The following is a 20,677-nucleotide window of genomic DNA, read 5'->3' as shown; positions in this document are numbered from 1 at the left end:
TGACGTTTGTTATCAATGACAGATGACATATGGTTCACGGTAGTCGGTAATCGATTTTAAATTTTAACCTTTAAATTCTTGGTGTAGCACAAGGTGTAGCATTTTAAATTTTTAAAATTATATCTCTACTATTGTTATAAAGTTTTCGAAATGGATAACAAACCTCTTTATCAGTTTTGTAAGGAGCTTGGATGTTGTGATGTGTGCTGTTTTAGATTTATGGGCTATAAAAAGCCCAGTGTTTACACTGATGTTAAAAAATGTGCAGAGAAGGTTTGTAAATATAAAATAATATTACAATATATGCATGAATAATAACGTTATATAGAAGCGATTATACTTTTTCTACAAATAATGAAATGGGATACTCCAATAATGTGTTTACCAATCTTTGTTATTTTTTATTTGCACACGATGTTTGAGCGACCGGTAATTGTTGATATAAAAAAAATCTATTACAAAAAACAATAATAGCGCTCATTAATTAAACAAATCTTATTTTTTAAACGTAATAATATGTAGGTATTGTTAATAATAATAAATTTCCCACAAGCTTCAAAAGTATATGCGTAAATCAAATTGTAAATTTGCGAAATAATCATTATCGCCACTATTTTAGCTTGAAAGAGACACAAATCCATTCAGCCAAACCAATTTTCACAAAGTATTTGAATAATAATAATTTTTCGAATAATAAGAGTTTATATACAATTTTTCACGCAACAAACAATATTTAACATACATGCATATTATATTTTTCAGTACATAGATGCAGATAAAAATAACGAACCACTTATTTTTACGAATACTGTAAAAACGTCCAATTTAGAAGAATCAATCATCACTACACAAACAAACATGCAAACAAATCCATCAGAAGATTCAACACAAAATAAACGGAATTCTGAATCGTTTCTGTGTAATGATAGTCCGTTATATCCTCCGAATAAGAAACAAAAGATTGACGTGTGCGTGAGCTGTCTTGGTGTGCTTCAAGAGGATTATTGGGACCACACTATTTGCAGCATAAAGGAAATATTTCAGAAGAAAAAGTATGTTGAATATTTTAAAATTTAAACATGTACTGTCTTACCACAAAAAACTTTAGACAGGGTTTAACTTTAAGCGCGGGTTCTCTTAAATCTGGTTTTGTCGTATTTCACATAGACAACTATTAATGTGACAGATCCCTGGCTTAAAGTTAGACTGTGTTTAAATTGTTGTGTAATATTAGTAGTACCAAAATATTTGATACAGAGATGGGATTCGGGGCTGCGTCTTTCGACATTCGGACCCCAGCAATATAATTTCTTCCAGAATACCTTCTATTAATATCTTATTCTAACAGTGAATTTACATCAAACGAAACATAGAGCTAGAGCAAGAACATTCTTTTGTGATCTTTTAGTGTAAAACTTGTATTCAGTGTTCTTCAGTATTATCGCATTGCATAGAATCTTTTTGAACGCACAAAGAACAACAAAAGAATGCTCTACACCTGTTCAAGCTACTATTATTTTACATAGTGGAGTTAGAATGAGCATTTTATTGTTTAATGTAAATGTAAAGTTACACATATATAAATCTCCACTCCTGTTGGTCGTAGCATGATGATATATAGCCTATTGCCTTCCTCGATAAATGAGCTATCTAACACCTAAAGAATTTTTCAAATCGGACCAGTAATTCCCGAGATTAGCGCGTTCAAACAAACAAACAAACTCTTCAGCTTTATAATATTAGTATAGATTTATCATTGTGTTTGTTGCTATACTTCTCTGAGATAGCTAAACTAATTTTTATAACAACTTATTCATGCATAGCAGATTCAAGGAAGCAAACTTTTCATGTATTTGTACAAATTTAAACACCCCTGATATTATTTTAACTACATGGTAGAGAATAAAAAAGAACTGTGTACCCAGCGCACGTGTCAGAAGTGAAACTTCATTGGCAAGATTCAAACATCAAAATCGTCAATCCATACTAATATTATAAATGCGAAAGTATCTCTGTCTGTCTGTTACTCAATCACGCCTAAACTACTGAACCAATTTGCATGAAATTTGGTACGGAGATATTTTGATACCCGAGAAAGGACATAGGCTACCTTTTATTGCGAAATATGTACCACGGGTGAAGCCGGGGCGGACCACTAGTCAACTATAGACAAAAAATACCTTATTTTTCAGCTATGAATGTGAGTCTTACACATGTGGCTTGTCAGCTCCCATATCAACGATAATGCGAGAGAAAATAATTGCGTTAAAAATAAAGGACGCATTCCCAGATTATGATCCAAGTGAGTATATTGTATCAATAGCTGTGCCCCGCGGTTTACCCGCATTGTTCCGCTCCTGTTGTTCTTAGCATGTTGATATATGTATATTCTAAAGCCTACCTTGATAAATGGGCTATCTAACACTGAAAAAAATTTTCCAATCGGACCAGTAGTTCCCGAGATTAGCACATTCAAACAAACAAAGCTTTATAACGTAATAGAATAAATAATTAAAAAAACAAATAAATAAATAAATATAGGCCTTATCACTTACTAGCAGCACTTCTGACCAGAGTTACATCAAAGTATTATTAACAAATCTCAGTAGTTTGGAAATTAGTTGAGCATGTTTTATTTATGACACTTTATTGTACAATACCAGTTACAAAAACATATATATTTATTTATTTATGACACTTTATTGTACAATACCAGTAATAAAAACATTTATAATTTAACATGGAAAACATGAATATAGTACAATACGCGGCCTTATTGCCCCCATTGAGCCCCGAGCGGCCCGATCCGACCACGACACAATACATTTTCTATTGTGTCTGTGATTCCGGGGGCTGAGTTATTAAAGCAATCTGTTCCTGGCAACCATAAAAATAATGCTGGTTAAACGCGATGTTTTATATGTATTATTAAAATATTTTCAGATATAATAACACCACTAAAAGACGCATGGAAAATGACATTCAGGGAACGAGTGGCGGTCAATATTGATAAAAAGTTTGATATGGACTCACCGCTCCTTATAACAGTGCATTTGGATTATCCTAATGATTTGCAGGTATTTCGAATATTTATTTATTCTATTAGATTTATTGATATGTTCCTTTTCGAGTGTTGGTCTGTAAAATCAAACATTATTCAAATTATATGAATGTACTAGCTGCGCCTCACGGTTTTACCCGCAGTGCTTCGCTCCTGTTGGTCTTAGTGAGATGATATATAGATTATAGTCTATAGCCTTCCTCGATGAATGGGCCATCTAACACCGAAAGAATTTTTCAAATCGGACCACTAGTTCCCGAGATTAGCGCGTTCAAATACAATTGCAATCCATACTAATATTATAAATGCGAAAGTAACTCTGTCTGTCTGTCTGTTACTCAATCACGCCTAAACTACTGAACCAATTTGCATGAAATTTGGTATGGGGATATTTTGATACCCGAGAAAGCTAAAGCTACCTTTTATTGCGAAATATGTACCACGAGCGAAGCCGGGGCGGACCACTAGTATGTATATAATATTTGTTCAAATACAATATGTTAAATACATGCTACTTATAAAAACTTATTTTTTTTGTCTGCTGTATTAATTTGTCGGAAAAAGTATTAAATTTTCTCGTAATATAATTTTGTATTGTATAATAGTAGACAAGTAATCGTAGACAAGTTTTTTTCATAACGTTCATTTTTTTTTCATATTTTGTGTTTTTTCAGGAATTGGAAATCCTCAAAATAGTGTCGGCGGATTTGTTCATATCTCGCAGTAAACAGAAAAGGAGATTCCCCACAGAATTCACAAGACAATCTGTTGAACAGGTAAAAAAAAATAAAAATATCTTTATTTGACAACCACAATTACAAAATATACAAAAACGATGGTCCCGTACTAGACTATAGTCTGTTATTATTATTAGTAGGTGATATAAACTTCTAAATACAATGTTATTTTAACCATTAAATAACTTTATTAATTACCTTTTTTTAATTAGATTTTTGGAATCCAAATTTTATTTACAAAATTTTCGTATTTTTTATTGTTTTATGGCAACACTATAGAACGCAACATTGTGATCACATATAGCAATAAGATGCTAATCTAACCACGGTGTTATTATTTATACATATAAATAATATTTTTTGTACAAACTCCATCTGGTATCATTAAATCTCTTAATTGAAGTTATACTTCTTTTGGCGCGATGGAGAAAAATGATGAGAGTGAATTTTTACGATGCGCGCGCACACCGACACATAAATTTAACAGCATGAAGTTAGCTATGTGGTATGAAAATTGATAACTATGTTCAAGTTGTATATTCTACTATTTTTTTTCCATACGCAAAAGAAGTATAACTTCTAACGCGTGTACATAAGTACACACACTCTTTTTTTTAAAGATGGTCGTATTTTTTCACACCAGGCTCTAGAAAACGCAACATTAGCATCACTGCTAGCGTGCGGTGCGAACCTCGCGGCGCAAGAGCACGCGCAGTGCGTGAGCGTTGTTTGCGCGCATGCGCCGGCTTATTTGGCGGGGAGGTGGGTTTTTTGTGGGTTTTTGTGAGTTTTTTGTACATTGGCAACACTACAGGCAGTATACAGGGTGTCCCACTGTTGGTATACAAAGCTCAAAGGAGGTTATAGTTTTGCATATTTGAGTACGTAAAAAATAGTGATAAAATTCCAGACGCATTTTTTTTTCAAATAAATGAATTCTTAAAACTCTATATGCTCTATATGTAGACCCATAACAAGCAACCCGTCCAACTTTGCCACCAGCACGTGAGCTATCATTTAAGATTATGTTTTCATAGACAAAATGCTCACATTAGAGAAGCGGTATATGCCAGCTACGCGAAACTAGAGAAGAAAACATGGATTTGCTGGAAAAATTTAGCAAAAAATTTTTGACGTTATTTTGTTGTTTAAGTATTTTTTACGTGATCATGCAAAACTACAAGTACCTTCGCGCTTAGTATACCAATAGTGGGACACCCTGTAGAATGCATCACTAGCAACACTGCTAGCCTGAAGTATTTTTTTAAGTTTGGTTTTTACGAGGGATCATGTGTTTTTTTATTTTTAAGGATTTCTGTTTTTTTTTGTCGACATTGATTTTGATAAGATTTTTTGGAAGATTTATGTAGATAAAACGGTTTTTATATCTTAAAAATTATATTGAAAGTTATTGTCAAAAATAAAAATAATCACATATTTTCTATAATTAAAATATTATCCTATTTTTTTTAATACAGAACATATTGTTGAATTCAGTTGTTTACTTAGAGCTAGCACGCAAGAGCAACTTTTGTCTCGTTCACTATTGAGTCTCTCCCATCAACTGTATGGGGAGTTGCGTCGCTACGTGCGTGCACTTTCTTACTAGCCCATAGAGTTGATGGGAGAGACAAAATAGTGAACGAGACAAAAGTTGCTCTTGCGCGCTAACTCTTAATACGCAATTTTGTTGTTGTTTGGCCATACTTATACTATTTCTCGTACAATATACTACTAATACTAATACTCTAATTCAAGGTACATAAAACTAAGCAGAAACCTACCCCAATCGCCGTGGGTGCTAGACGGCAAAAGAGTCCTACCAACTTCGGTACAGGAAATTATATTCGCGCCACTGGCTAAGTTATTCAAGTAAGTGATGTTAATTAAGTTATTCTGTTGTTGTTTATAATGTTGGATTTACAATCCCTACTAATATTATAAATGCGAAAGTGACTCTGTCTGTCTGTTACTCAATCACGCCTAAACTACTGAACCAATTTGCATGAAACTTGGTTTGGAGATATTTTGATACCCGAGAAAGGACATAGGCTACCTTTTATTGCGAAATATGTACCACGGGCGAAGCCGGGGCGGACCACTAGTTTTCTATAAGATAAATAATATTACTTTTTACACCATAAAAAGTGATATTATTTATCTTTATCTATATACTAGCTGCTCCGCGCGGTTTCACCCCCGTGTCTCCACTCCTATTGGTCGCAGCCTATAGCCTTCCTCGATAAATTAGCTATCTAACACTGAAAGAATTTTTCAAATCGGACCAGTAGTTCCCGAGATAAGCGCGTTCAAACAAACAAACTTTTCAGCTTCATAATATTAGTATAGATTATTTATCTATACACCTTTTTACATAAAAATAAATATTGTTTACAGTTTCTCAGATAGTGATGTAGAGAGTCGATTAAAATTCATAGCGGCCGGTCGAGAAGATGTCGATGTCAGATGTTTGGGGGATGGAAGACCGTTTGCTATTGAGGTATCATCAATATTTTTATCATAATACTCGACTCATATATACTGATAATAAACTTGCGAGTGTCTGTTTGTAATATGAAAATAACCGCTTTTTACTAAATACATATATGTATTTATAATTTTTGGCTTGTTTGTTCTGGCTAATCTCTGCAACGGCTGGACCGATTTTGACGGGAGTTTCACTAACAGATAGATGCCAAAAATGTATGGATTTTTGTAGTTATGAATTAACGCTCTTGACTCATTGTATTAGGAATTTAATATGTATTTAATGCCCCAAAAAGAGTGGTAGAAGGTGTAATTTTATAGAATTATCGAAGAATCTCGAATATCTCAAAACCCGAGTCACTTTTATAATAATACTAGCGGTCCGCCCCGGCTTCGCCCATGGTACATATTTCGCAATAAAAAGCCAATGTTCTTTCTCAGGGTCTAAAGATTGTCTGTGCCAGATTTCATCAAAATCGGTCCAGTAGTTTATTAGCCTATTCATTACAATCAAACAAACAAAGTTTTCCTTTTTATAATAAGTATGTATATAAATATTTATATTAATTTTGCAGATTTCCGATCCGTTAAGACAATTAAAATTAGAAGAATTGGAACAGGCTTGTGCTGAAATAAGCAAAAGCGGTGACGTAGTTGTCAAGTCACTAACTTATGTTAGCAAGTGAGTATGTTCTGAGTATGTATTTATATTTATAAATTTATAAGTGAGTATGTGCTTTATTTTATAGGGAATTAGGTTCATATTTGCTTGTTTTTTTATTGTACCTTATTTAAGGGGGATAAGGTTCATTTTTACTTGATTTTTTGTATATATTTAGATGTGTTGTACTTTATTTTAGGTGAATAAGGTTCATTTTTGCTTAATTTTCTTGTTCATATTTTGTTGTGTTGGTTGTACCTTATTTTAAGGGAAATAAAGCTTATTTTTGCTTGATTTTTTTTAAATATTTTCGATACATTTTCTTGAGTGTTAAAATGAAGCTTATGTTGTGTTAAGTTTAGCTACCTTTTTTATACATTACAAGTGAATAATTAATAAAATAATAAATATACATAAATAATTATAATTATTTTCAGAGATGATTTAATACAACTGAAGAAAGGCGAAGAGACAAAATGCAAGACATATGAAGCGTTATGCATTAAGCTTACACATTCGAAATTTGATGATGATGTAAGTTTGAACTATATAAAAGCACTAGCTAACCGCCCGCGGCTTCGCCCGCTTTGTCTAAAACCTAATAAATTATATACTAAAACCTTCCCCTTGAATCACTATCTATTAAAAAAAACCGCATCAAAATCCGTTGCGTAGTTTAAATGATTTAAGCTTATATATAATTAAAACTACGCAATGGATTTTGATGCAGTTTTTTTTAATGGATAGAGTGATTCAAGAGGCTATAATATATCATAACGCTAAGACAAACAGGAGCGGAGCAATGCGGGTAAAACCGCGGGGCACAGTTTATGATATTATTATAGATTTTTGCCTTTAGTTTTAGAAATTAAAGACCTTTTTAACGGATTTTTAACGAAATATAAAACGTTTGGTCCTCTTTTTTTACATTAATCATATAAATTATTTTCAGGACACAACAGCTCCTATAAAAGTAACAGAAAAAGACATAGAATTCATAAACACGTACCGTAATACGGAACTCAATGATCCGGCTAGGATAAACATTAAACAGAAAACGCCGATACGAGTTTTGCACCGGCGGCCTTTGATCAATAGATCGAGGCAAATTTTGGATTTGAGCGCTGAAATGGTGCCCGGTAAGTTAAATAAGTTAAAAAAAATGTGAGCGTGTACTATAAGTGAAACTTCTTTATGACCTTATTTTTCAAAAAATAATTTACAGAAATACGTCGAATCATGCGTGGTAGAATAAGAAAAAGATGGCGCGTAACGGAAAAATTTCGCGCGTAACGAAAAAATGTTACACGAAATTTTTTTCCAACCCCGATAAAGAAGTTTCACTTCAATAACTGGAAGTTGTGTCAATGCAGGACCTTCACCCAGGTGTTTGTGATGGTAAAACTAGCCTGTATCCGGACGATAAAATTCATAAAATAATGTTTAAAAAAATTACTAGAAAATTGAATTTTGAATTTACATAATTCAACTGGTGAATAAATATCGCCCTACAAATTTTCTTGCATGACTTTTTAATGTTATCACATTTTTGGTTCGAAATCAATATTAAAAAATGAAATAAACATTAATCGACATATAAAATTGCCCTTTCTATCCAGTATTTAAATCATGTGCTAATTCAGGGTTACAAATTTCACAGAATACCCGCAACTATTCCGAGCACATCTAGTAACATCAGCGGGCACATACGTAAAGGAGTGGTTGCACGGGGAACTAGCCAGAAGCAGGCCGTCCCTCTCGCACTTGTTGCGAGCGGATATAGACTTGCTCGCTCTAGACGTCACTAGGGTGCACTTGGATTGGCCGATACGGGAATAAATTGTTTTTTTATAAAGTGTGTTTTATTTGACAAAGCCTTTTGTTTAGAGTAAAATGTCATGGCGTCATGGCAATACCGTCAATGTCATGAAGAGGCGACTTTTTTTAACTAAGTATATTAATTATACCTAACTAAATAATAATAAATAAAAATCTTTATTAAACTGTAAAAATAATATAATTGTAGAAACTAACCCATCAAGAATCGCTCACAATTTGGGTAATTTACAGTTTTCTTTTGCGTGAATGTGTGTACCTAATAAAATAATAACTATTTTAAAGATAATTTATTAGAAACTAGTGGTCCGCCCCGGCTTTGCCCGTGGTATATTTCGCAATAAAAGGTAGCCTATGTCCTTTCTCGGGTATCAAAATATCTCCATACCAAATTTCATGCAAATTGGTTCAGTAGTTTAGGCGTGATTGAGTAATAGACAGACATACAGACAGTTACTTTCGCATTTATAATATTAGTATGGATTGCTTTCTGAACCCATATACTGAAGAAGACGCTTACGGCCTTAATAATAAAAAGTGGATACCTAAATTTCTACCATTTTATACAATAGCTGTGTCCTGCTGTTGCTCACATGAAACGTCAATCATAAAAACAAGACAGGTTATTGCAATGATTAATCCATTGCATAGCGAATGGGTAACATTTTATAAGTAAGGCCGTTAGATTTGAAGACTTAAAAGCACTTCTAAGAGAAATCTAGAGTAAATAAATTATATTAATTTGAGGAAGTAAATGAATACAATATTGACACCAATAAATTATTTTGAAATTGTACCTACACGTAGGTATAGTCTATTTGAATATTTCTAAATTGCTAATAGATATTTTAATGAATATGCGATGATATGCGTAATAATAACACAAAAAGTACTTTGATGGAGATGACGTCATTAACAGTACCTAATTTAAATAATTTCTCGATACAAATGGTGGCATGAAAATTTACACAATTTAAATTAAATGAAGTTGTCTGTTATTCTAATACGACTGGACTGCTAGATATATTAAGATAGATTTTGTTATACAGATAGATCAAGATGAAATAACTAATTTATAGTGACACCGTGTTCCATTTGTTTTTTTTAATAGAATCCATACTTACCTATCTTCCTGTGACATATTGAAAGCTATCTCTACGCTAAAAATATATCAATTTTTTACAGCCGCTTAGAGGTATATAATATAAATTTAAGATTTTAAATATAGACATAAATTCAATTAATGCAGGAAGCAACTTAACAGTAGGTACCGTTAAAATAAAATTTATTTAAATTTTAAATCAAAAAGTAAACGGTATGTACGCCCAACTAGGCTGTATATTTCAAAAAATACCATATATTATTATGTTCAGAAAATAAGAAATTTCTATATCACAAAGCCTTTTAGCGAGTGCTAAATATTTATGCGTGTGTTGAATAACAATTTGCCCGCTCGTGTAGGCGAGATTCTTAATGTTTTTGTTGCCAGTTAAAAAATCATAAAAAAAGTTTTATTTAATAAGAATATGTTAATTACTTATTTGTAATAATGAAAGTAAACTCATTCTGAGTATACTTTAAACCTACATACGTAATTAACAGAAAACTATAATTGTGACGTAAACCTTAACAAGAAAAATTTTAACTGCAATAAGTTTAGGTATTTTAAATCTTATTATTTTGTTTGTACAATTAAGTGTAATCTCTTATCTCAGTATTAATCAATACAAATATAGATACATTTCAGTAACTAAATCTCTACAATATGTGAATAATTATTTTATTCATAACTAGCGGTCCGCCCCGCCTTCGCCCGTGGTACATATTTCGCAATAAGAGGTAGCCTATGTCCGTTCTCGGGTATCAAATTATCTCCATACCAAATTTCATGCAAATTGGTTCAGTAGTTTAGGCGTGATTGAGTAACAGACAGACAGAGTTACTTTCGCATTTATAATATTAGTATGGAATAAAGAGCTTATTTCATTTATCATATCACCATATCACCATATGTACTAAAACAGTTTTTGCTAAACACCAATTTAAAGCTAGGTCCATCTACCTCTATAATCGTCTTAATAATATTTTAGATATACATAGACTTAATCATCGTGACTTTAAAAAAACAGTTATTCAATATTTGAAAACACTTTCCTATGAGGATACTGAGGCGCTTCTACACTACATTTTATAATTTTTAATAGCTCATACATACCCAAACATACAAACACACACACGCACACACACACACACAAACACACACACAAACACACACACACACACACACACGCACACACACACGTGCACACACATACACACACACATACACACACACTCACTCACAGACATACATCTGCACACGTATTATGTTTCAAGTAAACTCTAGTTAAGGAAGAGCGGGTCCTCCTGACACAGGTTTTTGTAAACTTACTAGGAGGACTCATCCATTTTCTGTATATGAAAACTGTGTGTATGAGAAATAAATATATTTTCATTTTCATTTTCATATCAACGTAAATTGTATTAGGTATATTAAATTTGTAATATAATTTTGTAGGCTTTACAGAGTATCGTTAATTTAACAAAGTTTATTTTTTTGATTAAGTAATATTTCAATCATACATAACCTATAAGATAAATTAATCACTTGTCAATAAGTATTTCTTACGACTCTTTATTAAATCAAATTTTGTTAATAAATGCAATAAAACTTCTCAAGCAAATAACAACTTATGCATATGACCTAAAAAATAATCCGTGTTGCAATGGAAAATATCGCATCTGGTATCCCATTTCAACTGTAAAAACCAGTCAGATTTAAACCATCGCGTTGTGTGCACGTGCTGTTGAATTTCATTTGTTTTCTTGTGATTTGTCAATAAAATCCTTTTTGGTAAGTGAAAGTTTGTGTTTTTTTCACTCACTCAGGCAAAGGCTGACGACAGATAGCCGTGTGTAATGTCAAATTAGCATGCATATTTTTGTTTGCACGGTGAAACTATGTTTAGTGGTCAGTCAATAGAAATCGAATATTTGTAATATTTGTGTGGTTTTGATCATTCATTCAATATTTATATACTGTTTGGAATAAGGTGTATTATGTACACAAAAAATATAAAGCGTAGTAGAGCTGTTGAACTTCTCTCATCTCATCTCAGCGTAAATTTGTATGGAGTACATAATATTATTATGTACTTACTGGTACTTACTACTTCACACAAAGTTCGCTAGTAGTATTAAATAAGTAGGCTAGTTCCATTAAATCAGTAAAGTTTAAATAAATAACAATTATTTATGGTCTGTTAAAATATTATTGGTCTGTTTAAAGGTACTTAATTAAAGAACAATTAAGTACCTTTAAACAGACCAATTCACTTTAATTTTAGTGTACAAGTTAACATTCAACTTATAAACTTATGTTACTTAATATAGCCAAAAGCTGCAATTTTATTCCCTTGTAGATTCTACGTAGGTAATAACATTATAATTGACGACCTCTGCGTCTAATATAATTAGTAACAATCATTGCAACTGGATAATAAAACCGGCTTGTATAATTTTAAATTATCTACCTACCTCACTTGACAGTATAAAATTTTCAATGTTTTATACTTAATATCTTTAACACATACCTACTGTGCATTATTTATCTGTATTTAACTATTTAACATCTGACTTTCCCGCCTAAAACAAGAATCATCATTTTTTATCACGCACAAGTTTCGACATTAATTACCTATGACGTATTCATTTCCCGCCATAACTTTTTAAATTACTATTATACGCAATACGTTTAATTACAAGTTTATTAAATAAGGGCAGCGGAAGAAAATATTCCGAATTGCAACATAACCTTTCTCTTTTTATGCATTTTTGTCGCAGCAAGTGCATAATGTTAGATTTTGCTTCATTATTTACCTACCTAAGTACGTGTATTATCTTAAAAGTTAAAACCTTGTCGGTGGGAATTTTCTCACAACACAAGAATAAAAAACGAATTAACATACTGTTTAGGTAATGTGTGTTTGTATGTGATATTTGAAGTTCCCATTAACATTATATTTTAATTACTAACTACCTAGTAAGGTAATAAAGTTCTTATCTTGGAATAATACATAAAATAGGTTTTAACCCGGAAATCCTACGGGAACGGGAACGACGCGGGTTTTTCTTTGAAAACGCGGGCGAAGCCGCGGGCGGAAAGCTAGTTACTAATAAGCTTGTAATATGTTAAATTATAGGTATACAACACACACTATTATTTTAATGTAATGATTGTCCACTCATTTTATGTAACGTCAAATTAAATCCAAGATGGCGGTCTCTTTAAGGAATAATTTTATACTTTTTACAATATTTATTGCAGTAAAAACAGAGTATTTTTCCGAAAAATTATCTTGTTATTAAACTGCAACAAAAAATCTCGAATAGTTTATTTAAGTATTTTAAGTATATTAAGTATTTTAAGTACCTATAGTATATTCGAGATATTGTAGAGTATTATACGACGCTAGTCTAGACAGAAATTATATATGTATTTGTATGTAAATTACGATTAATTTTATATCCATTCTGTGTCTGTATATTTTATCTTGGTATCAAATATAAATAAAACTCAAAGGTGACTGATATAGTGATCTATCAACGCACAGCCCAAACCACTGCACGGATCGGGCTGTTTGGCATGCAGGTAGATGTTAGGACGGAGGCGTCCCCTAAGAAAGGATTTTGATCAATTCTACCCCCACGGGGATAAAATAGGGGATGAAAATTTGTATCATGTTTATTTATCTTTTCCACGCAGGCAAAGCTGCGGACAACAGCTAGTTTTGTATAAGGCGTTTAACCAAGTGACAGCGAAAGTCGCATTACAATCGCTATAACTGTTAAAGGGGTTTTGTTAAACCGGCTACTTACATACCTGCAGCAGGGCCAATTTTGAAATTGGTCCCTTAATTGGCTCATAAATTGTGATATGTATAGGCAAGTAATTTTGAGAACAACTGAAATTGCTCCGACCCAATATTGCCCCTGCAGCAGGTATAGTAGTAGGTGTTATTCTGTATAGGTCTACCAGAATCTGATAGCATAATTATATTTTAGAAATAAAACAAAGTCGATTTCTCTGTCCCCATGTCCCTTTCTATGCTTAAATAAGGCTTAAATTTTTAAAACTACCGGATTTTCTTCCTTTGCTTCGCCCACGTTTTCAAAGAAAATCCCGCATAGTACCATTTCCCGTGGGATTTCCGGGATAAAACCTATCCTATGTGTTAATCCAAGTTACCCTCTATATGTGTGCTAAATTTCATTGTAATCGGTTCAGTAGTATTTGCGTGAAAGAGTAACAAACACACACATACAAATCCTCACAAACTTTCGCATTTATAATATTAGTAGGAAATAGGATTAAGCATCCATACTAATATTATAAATGCGAAAGTAATTCTGTCTATCTGTCTGTTACTCAATCACGCCTTAACTACTGAACCAATTTGCATGAAATTTGGTATACAGATATTTTGGTACCCGAGAAAGGAAAAAGGATAGCTTTTATCCCGGAAATCCCACGGAAACGGGAACTATGCGGGTTTTTCTTGGACTGCGCGGGCGAAGCCGCGGGTGGAAAGCTAGTAAATAATAAATATCCGCACTAGTCTTATTCATCAAGACATACTATGATACTAGAAGTTAAAAATAAAAACACGTGTAAATCTAAAATTAGGTAGTTGAATATTTACGTTTTTTTGTTACACATGGCTGATAGAGCGTCCGCGAAAACATACGGAAGGTTTTCGTGCCATTAATAGTTTAATAATCGATATATCTTTAAAATGGCGCGTTACGAAAGATAATATTTATATTTCTTGCATAACTAGTAGGCATGGTCTGTTATGGAAATTTCCATCGTGTAGTTATTTTATGATATTGTGGTGTAGTATTTTTTTGCGTTTGATTTCACACGAGTTAGGGGGCGTCCATAAATTACGTAAGGTGTTCTTTTTTCAGTTTTTTGAAAACGTAACGGAAGGTTAGATGAGATTTGACTAGACCACCCCAAAAATATCAATTGCTTTAATAGAATTACAGAGTATAATACTTCCTAATCTAAGATTGTAATAGTAAAAATTGTAATTCAATGTGATGACATAGGTAATTATGTACAATATTTTTATTAGGTAATGTTTGATTTTTAAATCAATATACGAGAAAAATGGAACTTACTTGGTTATGTTTATGTAAACTTTTAAATGTTAGACGACGATGTATGCGTACGACGCAGGTTTTTCTTTTGCGCAGGCGAAGCCGTGGTCGGAAAACTAGTTTTACACAAAGATATTAGTCCATTAAGTCTTAATTATGCGGCTTATTATTGACAGCTCACTTTGAGTCAAGACATTTGAAATGGTCTAGAAAGTGGCTTAGACCACAAGAGATTTAGTGCTTCAAGAGAAAATGTACTGTGTGTAAATAGTACACAGTTACTTTCTATAATCTATTTATTTATATAGCTCTTTCTATATGATGTCGCTATATAAAACATTTAACAATAAAATCTATCTCGACAGTTAGTCGAGTCCTGTCGAGTTAGACTCGACTAACATATCATTCGAGTAGGTAGATTTGGAATTCAATTTTAACAGTCGAACAAAATAATCCCACTTTAGAAATTATAAAACTTATTGAGATATAATGTCTTTAATCAGTTAATTGTTATTTATGATTTATAACATAATTATATTATATAATATTTATTATTTTTTTAATAATTAATTAAACGACATGACATAGTTACATGGAACTTCACTTATGTTGTTTAATAACTTTCCAACTTCTTCCTTCAAGAACACATTCTCAAAACAATACTGTGACTATAATAATGAAGTTTATGAGTGAAAAAATTTATAAACAATTCCATTCATATTATATTCACACTTTCTTTTTATTTAAATAAGTTAGAAATTATATAGGCTGTAATGATCTTAAATATTCACTATGGTCACGTTTATAGGCACGATATTTAAATTGAGTATCCGCTAACATAGCAGCCTAGGTTTTCCGTAATATACAGGGTGTCACGCCGGCCGTGTCGGTATTCTAAGCTCAATGGAGGTTATAGTTTTGCATACGCTGAGTACGTAAAAATACTTATAAAATTCCAGATGCATTTAGTGCATGTTAAGTATGGATTACTATGACTAAGAAAGCCAAATTAACCATTGAATATCACAACTCAATGGATTATGGAGTTTCTTGCCGGTTCTTCTCCATAGATACTGCTTTCCGAATCGGTGGTAAATGTTAAAAATATGCAATGACGATTTAAAAGTGCTTCTAGAAGAAGTCTAATTGAATAAATAAATGTTTGAGTTTGAATGAATGTTATAATATCGCAAAAATAACTAAATAGGTAATATTATAAGCACTTGAGAAAATACAATTATTATAAAATATCTTACATTAGAATTTAGATAGTTAAGTACTTACTTCACTACATAGTACTTATTAAACAAAGTCGCATTCTCTGCCCCTTTGTCCCTTTGTATGCTTAAATCTTTAAAATTACGCAACGGATTTAGATGCGGTTTTTTTAATAGATGAGAGTGATTCAAGGGGAAGGTTTTAGTATATACTTAATACCTATTTTATTAGGTTTTAGACAAAGCGGGCGAAGCCGCGGGCTGAAAGCTAGTATTACCGTATTACACATATTGATAAATTAGTATTGCATTATGTAGATATATTTCAAGCTAAGATTTCAAGTAAATATATAAATTTAATTTTAACATAAATGACAATATAATATAGTTTTTGTGTGTTTAATTATAAAAATAAAGTCGAACTGAAAACCTACTTTTTTGAGGTCGATCGAATCCAGTTTGGTGTACTCATTCGGAAGTTATGCGGGTACATTTGGACGATTTATTTTCATCTTTAAAAAACCTTTAGCCTCCGCGACACAAATATGTAAGGTAATAAAAGTGAAACAAAATGAATGACGAAACTCTGTAACAATAACATACTTACCTTTTATGTAAAGGGTCGTTAACCTATACATGTGACAAAATTGTTTTTAGGGTTCCGTAGTCAAAGGGTAAACCGTAAAACGGGATCCTAATTAACACAATTACGGAGACTTCGCTGCCCATTTGTAGGCTGTATAGATGCTGGATAGGGCTTGCTGGGTAGGTGTGGTCCTGTAGATTTCTAAAAAACCGTGACAAAAAATTAGTGACATAACTATACAGGGTGTCCCACTGTTGGTATACTAAGTTCAAAGGAGGTTATAGTTTTGCATACCTACGCAGAGTACGTAAAAAATACTTGTAAAATTCCAGACACATTTTTTGGCCAATTTTCATAGCCAAATGCTCACATTAGAGAAGCGGTATATTATGCCGGCTGCGCGAAGCTAGAGAATAAAAGATGGATTTTCAGGAAAAATTTAGCAAAAAAATTTTGACGTAATTTTGTTGTTTATGTATTTATTGCGTGGTATACCAATCATAGAGATTTCTGTGGTCTGTGATACCAATAGTGGGACACCCTGCACAGTATTGAATTAATTAAACGGTGCTATTTAATAAAACGTCTAACATTTGTTTTAACGACCAAATGTAAAATACTTTCACCAGCAAATATTGCACCATATTTTTTTTTCTTATTTGTATGCATAAACATAAATGCACAGAATATAGATCACATTTCATTAATCCTTCCTATCCTATCCTATCCTTCTAATATTATAAATGCGAAAGTTTGTGAGGATGTGTATGTGTGTGTTTGTTACTCTTTCACGCAAATACTACTGAACCGATTACAATGAAATTTAGCACACATATAGAAGGTATCTAGGATTAACACATAGGATAGGTTTTATCCCGGAAACTATACATACCTAGTTTCTATTTAGTCTACTTCTTCTCGAGTCCTCACAGACGAAAGCAATGGACCATAGAGTTTCTTTTTTCAAAACTTGTTTGTGAAAATTACTAGAAACGCGAATATTTAAAATTAATATGTACTTAAGGGTTTGGTCTAGTAGTGCAAACAAATGCATCCTGTCATCCTATATGTAAATAATACAAATGTACTAAGGGAAAGTTGCTCCACTTAATTTTTAAAAATTAAATCATTCGTATGCATAATTTAATATTCTTAATAAGTACCTAAAATGACAATTTGAAACAATTTTCGTGAAAATTACACCGGGTTTTTTTTTTTTTTTTGTATGGTGTTTCTCAATGTTAGCCAGAAGGGCTTCTACATTTTAACGCGGACGCGGGGGTGAACTGAAGGTTCACCCTGGTAGCGACATGCACAAGGGCGTCCCCCCTTGACGGGGACCACGAACCTCGGCTTGAGCTGTCGCTTGAGTGGAGGAGGCCAGAAGGGCCCTAATCGGACGGGCGCTCACCCGGGTGGGCGCGGGAACGCGGAACAAGGGACCTCGTCTTCGCCGGCGAAGACGGTGTACGCTTTCTGCTGTGGTGTGTGCGGTGTCGCGGTTTGTTCGACGTTGGGCTTCAATCGCCGAGTCTAGCCGTGCGTTAGCTTTGGTAATATCATCGTCGGAGTCGTCCAAGACATGTCTCGGCCGCCTACGACGATGAGTGGGATCGGGTTTCGCGACGTATGCGATGGCCTTTGTCACCAATGGGTTAGGGTGGTTTTTAGCCTTGTCGAAGTAGCGCTTAGACGCTTGCTTCATCCATTGGGCTATGGTGGGGAGTTCTAAGTCCCTATGTAGGTCCACGTTACGCACGAACCAGGGCGCTCCAGTCGCTGTTCTCATGAACCGCGACTGAATCGTCTGGAGCTTGTGTATGGAGCTGGGAGCGCAATGCGCGAAAACTACACTACTATAAGTGAGGATTGGACGGACCACCGTTTTGTAAAGTGTCACCTTATTTCTAAGGGACATTTTACTGCGTCTGTTAATAAGGTAATATTACACCGGGTGATTCTTTTTATCAGTACACAAAATTTGCGAATACGTTCTATCAAATTTTGTATATCATAAAAAAAATGTAATGTTTGTGTAAAAAATTATAAAATAGAAAAATGCGCAAATGAAAACAAAAGATATTTATTTTTGACTAGCTTCCGCCCGCGACTCCGTCCGCGTGGATGTCGGTGTTCGCGTGTATGGTTTATTTCTCCATTTTGAACTGGGAAGACGTTTCTCACTAAATTAATATTAGACGATTATGATTCACTCCAGTCCAAACAGCAAATAAGCAGGCTTCTGCTTCTGCAACGTTTAGTTGTCCCTGAATTTGGAAAAAATAGTCATGTTTCTTATCTATGACAAAAGTGTTATTTTTTTGCATTGTATTTCAAATATTAAATTTTTTATTTTTAACCGCATCTTCCGCATTCATGTATTTGGCCGGAATTAGACATTTAACTTCTACTTACTAGTCCCATTTTCCCTTCTTGATATGGGAATGTATAAAGTAATTTTTTTAGATATTTCTCGTTATACTTTTAAAAAGTTATAATTGTCATTTTGCTCATTAGGTAAAGTAATTTCGATATCAGTTTTAAGTTTTTTGATACCTGCAATAATAACGTCATAATCGCCTGCATATACTTATCGATTACACCCTGTATACAATCCACCATCCACATTCATAATGTTTTCCTGTCCTCCTCTCCTTTACATTTTAAATGAGTAAATCTGCTACCACTGAAGGATGTTTCATTGTGATCAGCAAATTTTCACCACTGTTGTCGATTATTTGTTTTTCATTTTTAATCAGCAATTGGGAATCATCAGTTTTATTTTTTGCAGATTGGTGATGTACCCTAACAATACGTCGAAAAGGGAAAGCATCAACGAATTATCGTTTTCGTCCTCTTTTTTTATTCTTCGCGTCTCTGTTACTTGTGTTTGTTTAGTTCTCAACACCTATTGAATTTTCTATGTTATTGTGATCTTCCATTACATCTGAGTTTTGATGATGTGATGATAATCCATTCGTTTTAATATTGGTACTTAGAGGTCTAAACTAGAAATGGTAGACTAAATTTGTCAGCGCGTCTGTAAGATCAGAATATAAAACCAACATCCTGTATTTAAGTTACAAAATTAATAATCAAATAACATGCCGCTACGTTCAAAATGACTAGAAGAAAAAATTAAAACACCTCGACATATTTGGAATTTTGGAGTAAACAAATCATTTTTCCCGTATGTCCCAAGTTCAAGTTCTCAATACAAGTTTATATTATGTTTCGTATTTCTCAAACGAAAAATAAACATTTTTGGAACTTCAAAAAAAAAATTATATTATAAGAAAATTTATGAGCTTACAGTGCGACATAAAAGAGATGAAATTAATTAATTTGGAACTAATTTTTTTTTCATTATCTGGCAACCCTGAATTATCAATGCAGCTGTCAAGTTGAATAAAAATTTGTTGTTTATTTGGTGAAGTTGAGATAAAATTGTTATTTTAAACAAGAAATTTACTCAAAAAAGGAGAAATCATGAAAAAGGTTAAACGTAGCGGTGTCCGTGATGCCATTTAAAAAGTTTTCATTCGGTGTTTCTCATAATTTCAAGCTGAAAAACGAGAAAAATATTTGGAAAACGTTTACAGACGTACAGCAGATTATACCAGTGAGATTCCATTTATTTTTGCTCAGTACTACGTAAAATAGAATATTCCATTAGTGACGAGTGTTTAATGTACGTATCTATGGCGATTATTACGTTTTTGAAATTTAATTTGAGGTTATTTGTATGTAAACAAAAACTAGTTTTTATAGTGCGACCAGCACAATTTGAGTCAAGAAGTTATATCCAATCAAACCAGCCTTAAATAGTATAGTGATAACTATTTTCATACAGCTATCTATGAATCCTTACTTGCTACTTACTAGAGT

At 32.9% G+C, this 20,677-nt stretch overlaps 2 protein-coding genes across 2 annotated transcripts in view; both read left to right on the top strand.

The window, feature by feature from the left end:
- Window positions 1-98: 98 nt before the first annotated feature.
- On the top strand, window positions 99-8,795 carry LOC123704254 (tRNA pseudouridine synthase Pus10). The gene is made up of 12 exons (XM_045652563.1): window positions 99-273; window positions 763-1,052; window positions 2,193-2,302; window positions 2,944-3,077; window positions 3,736-3,837; window positions 4,442-4,560; window positions 5,557-5,670; window positions 6,196-6,298; window positions 6,861-6,967; window positions 7,384-7,480; window positions 7,899-8,085; window positions 8,607-8,795. The coding sequence occupies exons 1-12, from the start codon at window positions 151-153 to the stop codon at window positions 8,783-8,785; spliced, it is 1,665 nt and encodes a 554-aa protein (XP_045508519.1). The 5' UTR covers window positions 99-150; the 3' UTR covers window positions 8,786-8,795.
- Window positions 8,796-11,591: 2,796 nt separating this feature from the next.
- The window catches only part of LOC123704339 (putative fatty acyl-CoA reductase CG8306), a 28,624-nt gene continuing 19,538 nt past the window's right edge, over window positions 11,592-20,677 (top strand). The window contains exon 1 of the mRNA XM_045652685.1: window positions 11,592-11,675. The gene's annotated coding sequence lies outside the window, so the exon portion shown is untranslated. The remainder of the gene's footprint in view (window positions 11,676-20,677) is intronic.

The sequence above is a fragment of the Colias croceus genome, chromosome 29 (genome assembly GCF_905220415.1).
Source record: "Colias croceus chromosome 29, ilColCroc2.1".
Taxonomy (NCBI): domain Eukaryota; kingdom Metazoa; phylum Arthropoda; class Insecta; order Lepidoptera; family Pieridae; genus Colias; species Colias croceus.
The sequence above is the reverse complement of the archived record's forward strand: the minus strand, read 5'-3'. Positions and strand labels throughout refer to the sequence as shown.

What these genes read in the sequence shown, in the direction of transcription:
- LOC123704254 (XM_045652563.1), top strand. Translation starts at nt 151, where the DNA reads ATGGATAACAAACCTCTTTATCAGTTTTGTAAGGAGCTTGGATGTTGT. An exon ending in CCGGCTTATTTGGCGGGGAG is followed by an intron (nt 4,561 to 5,556) that starts GTGGGTTTTTTG and finishes CTCTAATTCAAG; the next exon opens with GTACATAAAACTAAGCAGAA. An exon ending in TCACTAACTTATGTTAGCAA is followed by an intron (nt 6,968 to 7,383) that starts GTGAGTATGTTC and finishes AATTATTTTCAG; the next exon opens with AGATGATTTAATACAACTGA.